Raw genomic sequence first — 13,492 nt, forward strand, 5'->3', positions numbered from 1 at the left:
ATTACGTGAATTACGGTGCAGTGGAGGGCTAATTAGGATTCGTAAACGCCACCCGGGAGGCGGAGTGTATTTTGCCGGACGGGGGCCTCCGGGGTCAATTATGGCGTTGTAATGCTCTTAATTGACTCATTTTCAGCACATTAGCCCACTTTGCGTCTCATTTGGCAGAGAGTCGTTCCGTGGAGGATGGGGGCGGGGTTTACCGCCAGCGGAGGTCCGACTTACTTGAACCGGGAAGGCCGGCCGGCAAGGGATGAGCCAACGTTGCCGGTTCTAACGGGTCGGACATTTGGTGGAATTTGAATGAGGCAGAATTTACAGGAAGGAAAATGGGAAATAATCCAAGTTAATTATTATTAACTTAACACGGATGGCCGTGAAAAAGAAGTACCAAATGTTGCAATTTGCATTTTTATTGGCACCATTTTTGGCCGTATTGGGCGGGTAAAAGACTAAAAAGGACGTATTTTTTGGTCATGGCCATGAGATGACCTGTAACACGTGTCAAAGTGGCGGCCCGGGGGCCAAATCTGGCCCGCCGCATCATTTTGTGTGGCCCGGGAAAGTCAATCATGAGTGCCGACTTTCTGTTTTAGGATCAAATTAAAATGATAGATATAGATGTATATGAAATTTCCTGATTTTCCCCCTTTTAAATCAATCAGTCATTTTTTAATCCATTTTTTTCTGTGTTTTTAGTTCAAAAATCATTTTGTAAAATCTAAAAATATATTATAAAAAAGCTAAAATAAACATTTTTAGATCTCTAAAAAACTGAATATTCAGGGATTTTAATCCAGTTCTTTTTATAAAAAAATCTAAATATGATATCTAAAATGGTCCGGCCCACATGAAATGGAGTTGACGTTAACGCGGCCCGCGAACCAACCCGAATCTGACACCCTTGACCTACAAGGACCTTTGGCTTGCCCTTTTTGTGTCATTTAGCGTGAGGACAAGAGGGACTGCCACTCAAAGGTGAGCATTCTGGCAGCTAGCAAGTCGCTCTCGCTACGCTTGAGCTCTTGGGTGGCAAGAAAAGAAGAAAAATAATCTTTTATTCAAACAACGTGCTATCGGCAAGAAAAAAGAAAAAATCACTCCAACGCTATGTATTATTAACTCAATGGCTGCCATGAAAACAAAGACAAACATCCAAATCAATGAATTTGACGAACCAGTAGCAAGATTTTTAGGTGAGCCCTCAAACCTGCATTATTCAACAAAAGACTTCAAGGGCTTGCGTGGGTTTTCTCCAGGTACACGTTTCCTCCCACATCCCAAAAACATGCATGCTAGGCTAATTGTATGCTAAATATTCTTTCATTTTCAGACATTCAATCAATCAATCGTCGCTAGGGGCAATATATAGCATCCAATTAGCCTAGCATAGCATGTTTTTGGGATGAAACCAGAGTACCTGGAGAAAACCCACGCAAGCTCGGTTAGAAGACGCATATATATATATATATACATATATATATATATATATATATATATATATATATATATATATATATATGTTTATGTATATGTATATATATATTAAATCAGATTAAAAGAAATTGATCAAAAAGCCCTAAATATTATTTTTTTAATAGATATAAAACTATGTTTATTTGAGCTTTTTTTTCCTTAGTAAGGGAAAACGTCTTTTAATCATTTGTTTTTCATTTCAAACTCAAAATATTTTTTAGCATGTTCAATATTAAAATGGAAAACAGAAAATATTTTTACATATTTATTTTTCAGATTTTACCAAATGCTTTTTGAACTAAAATCACGAAAAAAAATGATTGCAATTATTGATTTAAAAAGGGGAAATTTAGGAACTATAATATACACCTATAATCATTGGAATTTGATCCTAAAACAGAAAGTCGGCACTCATGATTTACTTTGTCGGGCCGCATAAAATGATGCGACGGGCCAGATTTGGCCCCCGGGCCGCCACTTTGACACCTGTGCCGTAAGGGAAGCGTGTATAAAAAAAATGTCCTTGTGACACGCCCATCTTGGTGGGCGCTGTCAAACGGGGCTCCCCAAAGAGCCATTTAGCTGTCAAGTGGCGACACTCGGACTGTCAAGAGCGCCGACGCGCACCACAGGAAACGGAAAGAAAGACAAAACAAGAGTGCACTTGTTCCGAAAGGGCCGCCACTCAACGCTTTCAGTGCCGTGGACGGGGATAGACGTCCATTTGGTTCTGACGGCCGGCCGGCTTGGCAACGCTTATTTCATCTTTTTGGTCTTTCGTCACGTTTCCTATTTTTTTTTTTTTTTACTTTGAAATATTACATTTTGCATCCGCTGCCATTGACAGCAATACACGTCGAATCCATTTTTTGTACTAAATTGATGCAAAATTATAAACCTATTTAATACAATTAGCTCCAATTTACCAAAAGCCATAAAAATAATCAATTCTAATGTTTAAAACGTCGAGGATTTTTTTTCTCCATTTTTTGCATGTAATTGATCCTATGGTCCATTTCTTTCAAAATTATAAACACATTCACAACAATCGCTCCAATTTACCAAAAGCCATAAAAAAATGTGTGAAACAATTTCCGTGATGAAAATCGACATTTTTTTTAACAAAACAACATAACGAAATCATAATAATTTTGCTTTTTGATCGACTTAAATTCATATTTTGATCATTATTGTATACATATGGCAGACGTGGGCTGAAAATTGAACTTACATATAAATGTGAAATGACTTAATAAAAATCCAAATTATGAAATTACTTAGTAAAAATCCAAATTATATTAAGTAAACAAATTTTTAATAAATATAACCTTGCCAGCATACAATTAAAACTATTAAACATTTGCAATCAAGTAATACTAAGAGACCTATTCAATATTCTTTTTTTCTTCTGAAAATGCAGAGCACAAAACAGCAATTAGAAAACCAAACATCAAGTTTAACACATCACCCCAAAAATATAACAAAAATCTGATTCAAATTATAGTTATACATTTCAATAAAAAATATAGCAAATGTAATACCTTAACCTTGAATATACAATGTTTTTAATCACAGTTGCATTGGAATTTGGCACTCGTCAACGTCAAATCGCTCGGATTCAATTGCCCCGCCCCCCTGGATGTTCCGGTTCCGTGGCTCCGCCCACGGCAAGCACGAAAGAAATGCTATTTGAGCTTTTCTAATTGACTTGAAATGTTGTTTATTTGGTCAGCGCCTCAGACGACGGCGTCGGGTGGACGTTTTCGACCTTGACGAGCGTGAAACGGTTTCCCGAAACCCTCCAGACGGGTCATTTGGGCGCCAATAAAAAAACACTTTGAGCGCATTCGGGGCCATTAGCCCAGACGGATTAGCTTCCCGACTGAATCTTAAACGAGAAGCCGGCTGGCGGCGAAGGAGACAAAGAAAACTACTTTTGATCCTTTTGTTTTCTTTTTTTTTCTTTTCCCGCCGCCGCCTACGCCGCGTTCGCCGTTCAGCCTGTTTGGCGAACGGCAAAAGGTCAATTCCGGTGAGCGATTGCCCCGAGAAAAGCCGCCGTGGCGCGGACCGAACGCTATTTCATTCCCTGACAATAGCTACCGAGGAGACCCCGGAAAAATGCTGCGGGGGCTTTCTAATTCATCTCTTTTTAACAATGGTCCACACGGCGGGGGTGTCGGAGAGCCTCGCCGTGGCTAGCAGTTCTTTCGGTGGGGGGTGGGGGGGTTTGTCGTTAAGTCGGGCGGCTCCAATTTTAATTATTCTGGTCGTGCGATGGTTCTCGCGCAAAGTCGACATGGTCGCCGGTTTGAGCCCGTAGGCCACGCCCCCCACGCATTTAATTTTGGCAACATGGAGAAGACCCCTAAATTGATGTTTATTCATATTAATGACCAAAAAGGCCAACAGGAAACTGGCTTGCTTCATATTTAATTATTCAATGAATAATTTTTTAATCTCGTAAAATTTTAATTGTAATACCAAGGATTAAAGTCATCAAATTATAAGCACAAAGTCATACGTTGTAATATTACGGGTGGAAAGCGGTAATTGAAGTCGTTTAAAATTCTGTACCTTGGAACAAAAAGACTAAAAAATATTAAATTTACGTGATCAGGAATGAAGGACCACGTGACTCAAAATTCATGCATCAAATCCGATGCATTTGTTTATGTAGGCTTAATTTGTTAAATAACGTTAAAACTCTTGGTACAAAAGTCGTTAATCTGTTTATAACATCTGTTATGAATAGAAAAATGGTGTAAAACCTGCTCATATTTTGAGCAAATCTGTTTCGTCTCACATTGTACACAAGCTAAAACAAGCTTCTAAATCAATATTTTTGGAATTTTTCCCCAAGTGGGACATTCTGAAAACCACAGGTAAGTACAGGTGCGCGTGGGCGGGGCTAACCTGCGTAGGGGACGGGGGCGTCCTTGTCCAGGGCGACCAGCGGCGGGTCCAAAAGCACCACGTCCGTGTTCTCCGTGATGACGCCGTGGTAAGAAGCTTCTATCCACGGTTTGTGCTTGTTGACTGCAAAAGAGACACAAAGTACAACTTCATGTTTAAACCTTTTACTTGAGCGCACATTTCAATTTAAAGCAAGATTGTTTTTTTGGGAATTCACAGATTTTTTTTAACTAGGTCTACAATGTCTTCTGTGTCTGTGACTGTATACCAACACAAATACACACACCCGTGCACGCGCACACACACACACATATATATATATATACAGTAATCCCTCGATTACCGCATCTTTACTTATCGCAAATTCACTACTACGTGATTTTTTTCCACTATCAATTATCTTTTCTTTTTAATTATTTTTTATAGTTAAAAAAATGCAAAAATCCACGCTGAAATTCCTAAACAGAACCCACTAGGACTCCGCACTGAAGAAATTTTTTTTTTTTTAAAAATATATAATAGGCATGACCCTACTTTGTGATTTTTCCATTATCGCAGGTCTCCATTTACCGCGATATTCCTATAATACATACATATATGAACGTGAGTGAATGAACATTTCTCCATTTTCCAAACCGCAAGGGTTGCCAGGGGTGCCGGAGCCCATCCCGACACGGCCACGCAACCTCGAACACACGGCCGTCGAACATTTTCACGGGATGGCCGTAATCCGCGTTCGGGGAAGAAAGTCAAGCCGGCCTGCGCCGCGATGAGTTTACAAGTACGCCGGCTGATCTGGAGATTAGCGCGGATCAGCCGCGATATAATTACTCGGAGCGCAGATTCAACTGGCGCCCACTCGCCGTCTGTCCAATGTAATAATAAGCGCGCAGAGGGTGCCGCTGGAGTTATTTACAGTGGTAATCTGGAGCCCAGAAGGATCCGCCGGCGCCTGGGTGTCAACGTGACCTTTGGATGCACTCGCCGATAACGCCGCGAGGAAAATAAATGGAGACGCGCCGAAGGAGAAGGCCAACTCGGACGACGGCGGTTCTTTTGGGGCCACGGGAGGCCATTTTGGAAGGCCAAGCCCTTGTCCGGAGGTAAATTAGGAGTCGTTAGTACCAAATTTAGTTTCACTCCTTTAAATGTATCATTTTAAAATCAGCAATCTTTTTTTTTCAACAATAAAAAGTAAAAAATATATATATATTATTACGTATTTACAATTGAACAAATGATTTTTGTTAGCATTTTAATATGAATATAAACAAATATGTACACAAATATATACACGCACATGCACTCATGTGAACATTATTTTTTATTAAAGAATACAAAATTTTTATATTATTTTATTAAAGAATACAAAAAATGTATTATTTTTTATTAAAGAATACAAAAATGTTATATTATTTTTTTATTAAAGAATACAAAAATTTTATATTATTTTTTATTAAAGAATACAAAATTTTTATATTACTTTTTATTAAAGAATACAAATATATAAATATTATTTTTTATTAAAGAATACTAACAAATTATATTATTTTTTATTAAAGAATACAAACATTTTATATTATTTTTTTATTAAAGAATACAAAAAATATATATCATTTTTTTATTAAAGAATACAAAAATGTTATATTATTTTTTATTAAAGAATACAAAAAAAAAATATTATTTTTTATTAAAGAATACAAAAAATTATATTATTTTTTATTAAAGAATACAAAAATATATATATTCTTTTTTATTAAAGAATACAAAAATTTTGTATTATTTTTTATTAAAGAATACAAAAAATATGTATACTTTTTTATTAACGAGTACAAAAATGTTATATTCTTTTTTATTAAAGAATTCAAAAAATTATATTTTTTTTTTATTAAAGAATACAAAAAATGTTATATTATTTTTTATTAAAGAATACAAATATTTTATATTCACGCTTTACATTTTAATTAAAGCAAAAAAAATCGTTTTTTAATACCTCTTGAAACTCATTTTTAACATTGTTATATGCTCTTTTATTTTGTCCTTGGCTCGGCCGCCAAAGCGTCGGCGCCGTCTTTACCCGACGGAACAACTGCCGTCGTGACGGTGGAAATTCACTTCCGGAGAGAAAAGTGGAAAAGTGTGCGGCGTAAAATCTATGATGCCCCGCCCCCAAATAAGTAAGTAAGTCCTAAGTGGAATCCAGAAACAGGACGCCGCCCGCTCTGCCTCGTATCTGAGCGCCATTACTGTCATTTTGCTACTCCCAAATGATCCCTGTTGCACGGCTAATTTCATTTGAATCCACATAAACACCATTAATAGGATGAGGCGGCCATAAATGCATTTCAAATTGAATCTTTATAATGTCATTTATTGCGGCCCGCCGGCTGAGTGGTTAGCACGTCGGCCTCACAGCGGGAGACCTGGGTTCAAATCCAGGTCGGTCCAGCTGAGTGGAGTTTGCATGTTCTCCGTGGGTTTTCTCCGGGTACTCCGGTTTCCTCCCACATTCCAAAGACATGCACGGTAGCCTGATTGGACACTAAATTGCTCCTAGCTATGAGTGATTAGATTGTTTGTCTCCTTGTGCCCTGCCATCGATTGGCTGGCCACCAAGTCAGCTGGGATAGGCTCCAGCACCCCCGTGACCCTAGTGAGGATAAAGCAGTTTAGAAAATGAGATGAGAAAAAAACGTCATTTATAGATAAAGAAAGACAAAATATTAGACTGGCGGAAACAGGAAGCGTGTATTGTACCGTATTTTCCGCACTATAAGGCGCACCTTCAATGATTGGGCCGTCTTAAAATTTGTCTCACATTTAAAGCCCACCTTCAATCAATGGGCTGAAATAAAATTAGTTTCATATATAAGATGCACCTTCAAGGAATGGGCCATCTTAAAATTTGTTTTTTTTAATTTTATATAAGGCCCCCTTTTAAATCAATAGTTGTAATTTTTTAATCCATTTTTTCTTGTGTTTTTAGTTCAAAAATCATTTTGTAAAATCTAAAAATATATTTTAAAAAAGCTAAAATAAACATTGTTTTAGATCTATAAAAAAACTGAATATTCAGGGATTTTAATCCAGTTTTTTAAATCAATTTATTAAACAAAAACTAAATATTATATCTAAAATGGTCCGGCCCACGTGAAATCGAGTTGACGTTAACGCAGACCGCGAACCAACCCGAGTCTGACACCCCTGCACTAGATGGAGCTGTGCAAAAAGGGAATTTATGAATTTTTTTATTCAGTATTGATCCACTTCAGATTCTAAGTCTTTTGGTAGCGCCTTATAGTGCGGAATATACGTTACGCATTTAATGAGATGAGATTGATATGAGCTTGAAATGAGCCAGGAAGCACTTCTTCTGCCCGTAAGAAAAAAATAATAACATACTTTGCGGAACGGTCAACCTCGGTGCCACCGGGGAGCATTAGCTTGTAGCTAATGTGTGCCAGATCAGCAAAATCGGGGGTGAAATTATTGACTTGCTGGAGTCAGCAGGTGAGCGGAGGTGAGCTGAGGCCAGGGCCAATTAAAAAAGAGCGGGATACAATAACGGCACCATTTTGAAAAGCCCCACTAGAGATGATCATATCAAAAGATCCAGACGTCGGTATATAAACGATCGTTAGCGCTGCAAGCTAAAACACTTTTACATGCTCTCTCCGTAAATAGAACATCATTTTTTGCCCTGCCTTTGACTGTCTATTAAAAACGTGCGGCGTTACGGTCCGCTGGCGCGCGAACGCCACTTTTTGTCGGCGCGTACGTGATCATCTCGGATGAAAACCTCGGCGAGAAAATCATTTCCTACTCTCAGCTTGTTAGCCACTTTTCTTTCCACGGCGTTATTGAAGCTGACATCTCTCGCGTCTTTGGCTTTTGTGTCCGTTTCCTGCTTGTTGGGTTTATTCTGGGATGTTACTATATGTTCATTAAGCATTTAATAGGTAATGAAGTTATAATTTAATTCGTGCTATATATTGGGACCGAGTAAGTACGAGGACACTTTCCCCCACAGCTGCTTTCGAGGCCAGTTCATTGTTTTCAGGACTATTCACTGAACAGGACACCTTGTTCCAGGCCAAGACTGTTGATCTGAGTTGGCAATGAAGATCTACAAGGGACTCTTAAATTGTTTTGACTTGGATTCCGGCAGATGGCGATAATCGAATCCACACCTCCATACGGTTGCTCTGTTTACCTTATAAAGAAATTATTATGCTTATTTGTGCAAATTCTTACGCAGTTGTTTTGGTTTCCGATCCGCTCGGGTCACTTTGTATACTTGTGCAAATTCTTACGCAGGTGTTTTTTGGTTCCGATCTAATATGAGATTGTTGTGGCAGTTGTTTTTTGACCTTAATGGTGTTATTCGGTTAGCTTATGCAATTGTTTGAATCAGATGACCTTAAATGTTTTGATTATGCGCTGACTAAATTGACAGAGGACGATGCCGTTTCTTTAGAATCATCTTGGACGAAGGCGAGTCAGGAGTGATTTTCCTTGCAAGTTGTAGCCAGAGTATGTTAATGATGTCTCGCTGTTTTGATTAAAGTGTATTAATATTAACCTGTCACTGCTTTCGCATATTCGGTGACCCCGAATTGTGGCGGTGCAAAAAATCTAAACCGCATCAAAGCGATTGTTCATTTTAGTCATTTATTAGGAGATCGCTGAATTCTTTTCATGACTCATCGTGGCAAAATAACCGATAACGGGTGTATTAGGGGGGAAAAAATCCCTTGCGAGTACGACTGAGTCAACATCGCATCCCCAAAAACGCCAGTCACACAATGATGACATCTTCGGTTTCAACTATGCAGAGGCAAACCGTTCCAAAAACGTCTTCAGTTGTCAATGGCAGCCAAATAAGTCTGTCAATCATCCCAATAGTTTTGAATATAATGATGTCGGAGGTTTGACACCGCCATTTTCCACCTTTATGATATGTAGTACATTAATTATGAAATACCAAGGTTATTGGAAATGTGAGATTTGACGGTGAAAAAAGGTTGTTAGCGCCGTTTCCCCCCTCAAAGGAAATAATCAACGCTTCCATTTATCGAAGCCAGCAGGATGCAAAAGTGGGAAAAATGAAGGCGCGCGCTTGATTAACTTTCAACAATTTGAATCAATTTGAATGTCTGGCACAGATGGAATGGATTGATTTTTTTCTTTCCCGCCGTTTAAAGAGCGTTTTGATGCTCATGTAGAGAAAAGGTTTTCTTATCATGGTAAAATGGCAATTTTGCGTTGAGTCGGATGGCTGGCATGCTACGGATGTCCAATCCGTTTGGGCTGGGAAGGCCACCAACCAATCAGTGAACTACTACACTAATTTCATCATTGAATCAAGAGGAAAGTCATTTATTTACATATTCAGTTTCAAATTTGAAAGAAAAAATATCTTATAGTTGGTGCTAATGATCAATATCAACTGATTTTTATCCTGATCATATTTTGTCATATCGCCCAGGTCTACTTATCGTACAAAAGTCCAGTCGTTAAGATGATTATTAATATTTTGCAGCCATTGATAGTGATAGACAACAAATCCTTTTTTTTAGCATTGAATCATTCCGTTTCAGTGGCATGGACGGCCATAGACGTCAAAATAGTCCAATTTTCACCTTATTTTCACCCACCATTTTGTTTTTGTTGACATTTTGGAGAACTTAAAAACATTTGACTTTTTACAAAGTTGCTGATATTACATATGAAAGAATATGTGATTGGAATAAAGGAGGAAAGGTGGGGGAGGGGTGGCTAATCAAGGGAGCTAAAAAGCGTGAAAGTACCATCACTCATAATGCCACATATACGCAAGAAAGATGAATGACCGCAATTTAATGGCACCTTCTAATATCGGATCTAATTAGGTGCAAAAGAAAGCCCTTATTACCGCTTTTTGACTATTTTATTATACCATACCATATAGAATGTTAATAATATACTTTTGTGGTGATTTGATTGGTTTAACTTTTGAAAATGTGTTTTTTTTCCGAGCAAGCTACAACACAATATATACTGCGTTTTTTGCGTGTTTCAATTGTTTTGAAATTGAAAAGGAAAACTAATTTTAACCAAAAATACATTCCTGCCAAAGTTTGTTTTGTGTTTTACGCTTATATTTAAAATCCACATCTCTTATAAGTGCACAAGGAGACAAATAGACATTAAAAGCTAGCGACAGTTTAGCATAAAATTAACCTAGCAGACAATTAGCCTAGCATACAATTAGCCTAGCATACAATTAGCCTAGCATACAATTGGCCTAGCATACAATTAGCCTAGCATACAATTAGCCTAGAATACAATTAGCCTAGAATACAATTAGCCTAGCATACATTTGGCCTAGCATACATTTGGCCTAGCATACATTTGGCCTAGCATACATTTGGCCTAGCATACATTTGGCCTAGCATACAATTAGCCTCGCATACAATTATCCTCGCATACAATTAGCCTCGCATACAATTAGCCTAGCATACAATTGGCCTAGCATACAATTAGCCTAGCATATAATTAGCATAGCATACAATTAGCCTAGCATACAATTAGCCTAGCATACAATTAGCCTAGCATACATTGTTTTTGGGATGTGGGAGGAAACCGGAGTACCAGGAGAAAACCCACGCAAACGCCACACAGCGAGAACCCACCTGGGATCGAACCCCCGACTACAAAACTGTGAGGCCGACGTGCTAACCACTAGGCCGCCAAGACGCCGGCCATCAAACCGCCTCTCCTCACAAGGCTCGCGGAGGGTGCTGGAGACCATCCCAGCTAACTACAGGCGGGAACACCCCGAATCTGTGGCCAACCAATCACAGGGCACGCGGACACAAACAACCAATCACTCCTAGCTAGGAACAAATTAGCATCCAATTAGGCTAGCATGCATGATTTTGGCATGAGGGAGGAAACCGGAGAAAAGCCACACAAGCCTAGGGACAACATGCTAACTCCACACAGCGAGGACCCACCCGGGATCGAACCCCGGACCCAAGGACTGCGAGGCCGAAGTGCTAAACACTAGGACACCGGTCCCCCTGATCCATATGAGAAGCAATTAGCGTAGCGGCCGGGATGTGGGAGAGAGAAGGCCGGGCCACCCAAGGTGAGATCAAATGGGTCATTTTCATCCCTCCGGCCGGCCCCTTCCGCGGACCATCCGTTTTTTTTCCCCACCGTTTGGCTCTTGATTAGAATTTCGACTAGTCGACGCGGTGATTTGTCCTCGCGACCCTGGTGGCCCCGCCCCAGGAAAGAAATGGGATTTTCCAGTCCAGTCAGGTTTGGCCCAAAAAATGAACCACATTTTCTCCAGACGGGTTATGCAATTTAAATCCCAAGGCGCCATCGCGCTCGTTAGAGGAGTTGGAAGGAGGAGGGCGGGGTGGGGGGAGGCTGGTCAGGTGGTCAAGTGGTTTGGAGGCAGATCGATGTTGGAGCAATCAAGTCGTTGAACTCATTCAGACGGGCGTCCAATCTATTTTCAATCCATGTTCACGTCACAATGGCAGGCAATGGTCGTGAATTTGTCTTTTTTCATTTATTTTTTTATTATTATTATTATTTATTTTTATTTTTTTAAATCGTGAGATTCGATTAAATTGAATATAAGCATACATTTCTTGCTTTTTTCCATAGTTAGCCCACAAATAACTCTTAATTTAGTAACAGTTATTGATAGCACATTTTTAATAGAGATTAATCAATTTACCATTAATTGTATATATATATATATTGCTTTTTTCCCTATGAGAACCACAATTAATCCTGAATTTGTCTTATTGTTTAATCGTTAACTTGAAATGAATGATTTTTAAAAACAGTTTTAATAGTGAGATTAAATGAAAATGAATACGAGCACAAATTTGTTGCATTTTTTCAAAGTTAATCCACAAATTATAACTGTCTTAATTTATTAACAGTTATCTTGAAATTGATAGCACCCTTTTGAATAGACATTAGATTACAATCACCATTCATTATATATGTATTATTTGTTTTTTTCCAATGATAACTGACGATGATTCCTGAATTTGATGCCTTATTTTTTTACATCTTTAATAGCAAGTTTAGACTAAGTTCATCTAGCCCATTTTTTTTTACGTAAATGGCAATGAATCATGAATTTGTCATTTTAATCGTCAAATTGAAATCACAAACGTGTCCCAATTTTTAGATTAGATTAAACTCGATTTAAAAGTGTTCCTTTTTTTTCTTCTTTTTGGACCAGTGTCTCCCAGAATGCATTGCGCGTCCATCGCTACCGGCGCCGAAATTGGATTTGGAGAAAAGATGACTGGCGATAAGACCATTTCGGAATACGAGATGACCTCGCCGCAACTTTCTTCCCAAGTTATTTCGACGCGAAGCGGCGAGGCGGAACGACGGACGTCTGGACGGAAAAAGCTCCTCATCGCAACGCCGACTTGCTCTAATGGCGGAATAATTGTCCCGGTGGCGTCCGGCCGCTCTCCGATAAGCCTCTATCGGCCCCGAGTCATCTCGCGCTGGGAGCTGGCGGCTAATGCGATCGGGGGAGGGGGGCGGGCTAAATTTTATTAGAGCTGATAAAAATGGATTCATAAGGAGCCCGGCTCGTGGCCCTGAAAAATGGCCGCCGTTCTCTGACCTTTCGCGGGCCGATTGAGAAAGACAATGTGGCCGCCTGAGAAATGTTGGCCTTTTCATTCAATGTTGCAACGTTTGCGCGAGGCCAAAAGATAAAATTTTTATAATAGGACGGCGCATTTGGCACGAGATGCACAATGGCTGTTATTTAATACACAATGGAAATAGTTTATCAAGTATACATGGGGAGTGGCGTGTCGTAAATATTGAAGGTAACAGGAGGTGAATGGGGGAAAAAAGGGGGCGGGGCTAAGAATGACAACATAATTATTGAAAAAAAATATTAGGAATGCAGATTTTTTTCAAGCGGATTGCAATCTTCTAAAAATGTATAAACAGACTTTTTGGTTTTTTTTTAGATGATAACCTTGTGGATTTTATTTTGTTATTTTGGAGCTTCTTAAAAAAATCTTTGGTGAACTTAACATATTGGCTCGAATATAAG

General features: G+C 39.0%; 1 protein-coding gene and 1 long non-coding RNA gene across 2 annotated transcripts in view; one reads left to right on the forward strand and one right to left on the reverse strand.

Annotated features, from left to right (window-relative positions):
- The window catches only part of clstn2a (calsyntenin 2a), a 54,847-nt gene that overhangs the window by 28,529 nt on the left and 12,826 nt on the right, over positions 1-13,492 (reverse strand). Inside the window, exon 2 of the mRNA XM_077615251.1 lies at positions 4,393-4,515. Within this exon, the coding sequence (XP_077471377.1) occupies positions 4,393-4,515 (123 nt within the window). The remainder of the gene's footprint in view (positions 1-4,392; positions 4,516-13,492) is intronic.
- On the forward strand, positions 5,041-13,127 carry LOC144085701 (uncharacterized). Its single transcript, XR_013304211.1, has 3 exons — positions 5,041-5,495; positions 6,452-6,569; positions 12,650-13,127. It is a non-coding gene; the product is annotated as an uncharacterized LOC144085701 (long non-coding RNA).

Source organism: Stigmatopora argus, chromosome 12 (assembly GCF_051989625.1).
Source record: "Stigmatopora argus isolate UIUO_Sarg chromosome 12, RoL_Sarg_1.0, whole genome shotgun sequence".
Lineage (NCBI taxonomy): Eukaryota > Metazoa > Chordata > Actinopteri > Syngnathiformes > Syngnathidae > Stigmatopora > Stigmatopora argus.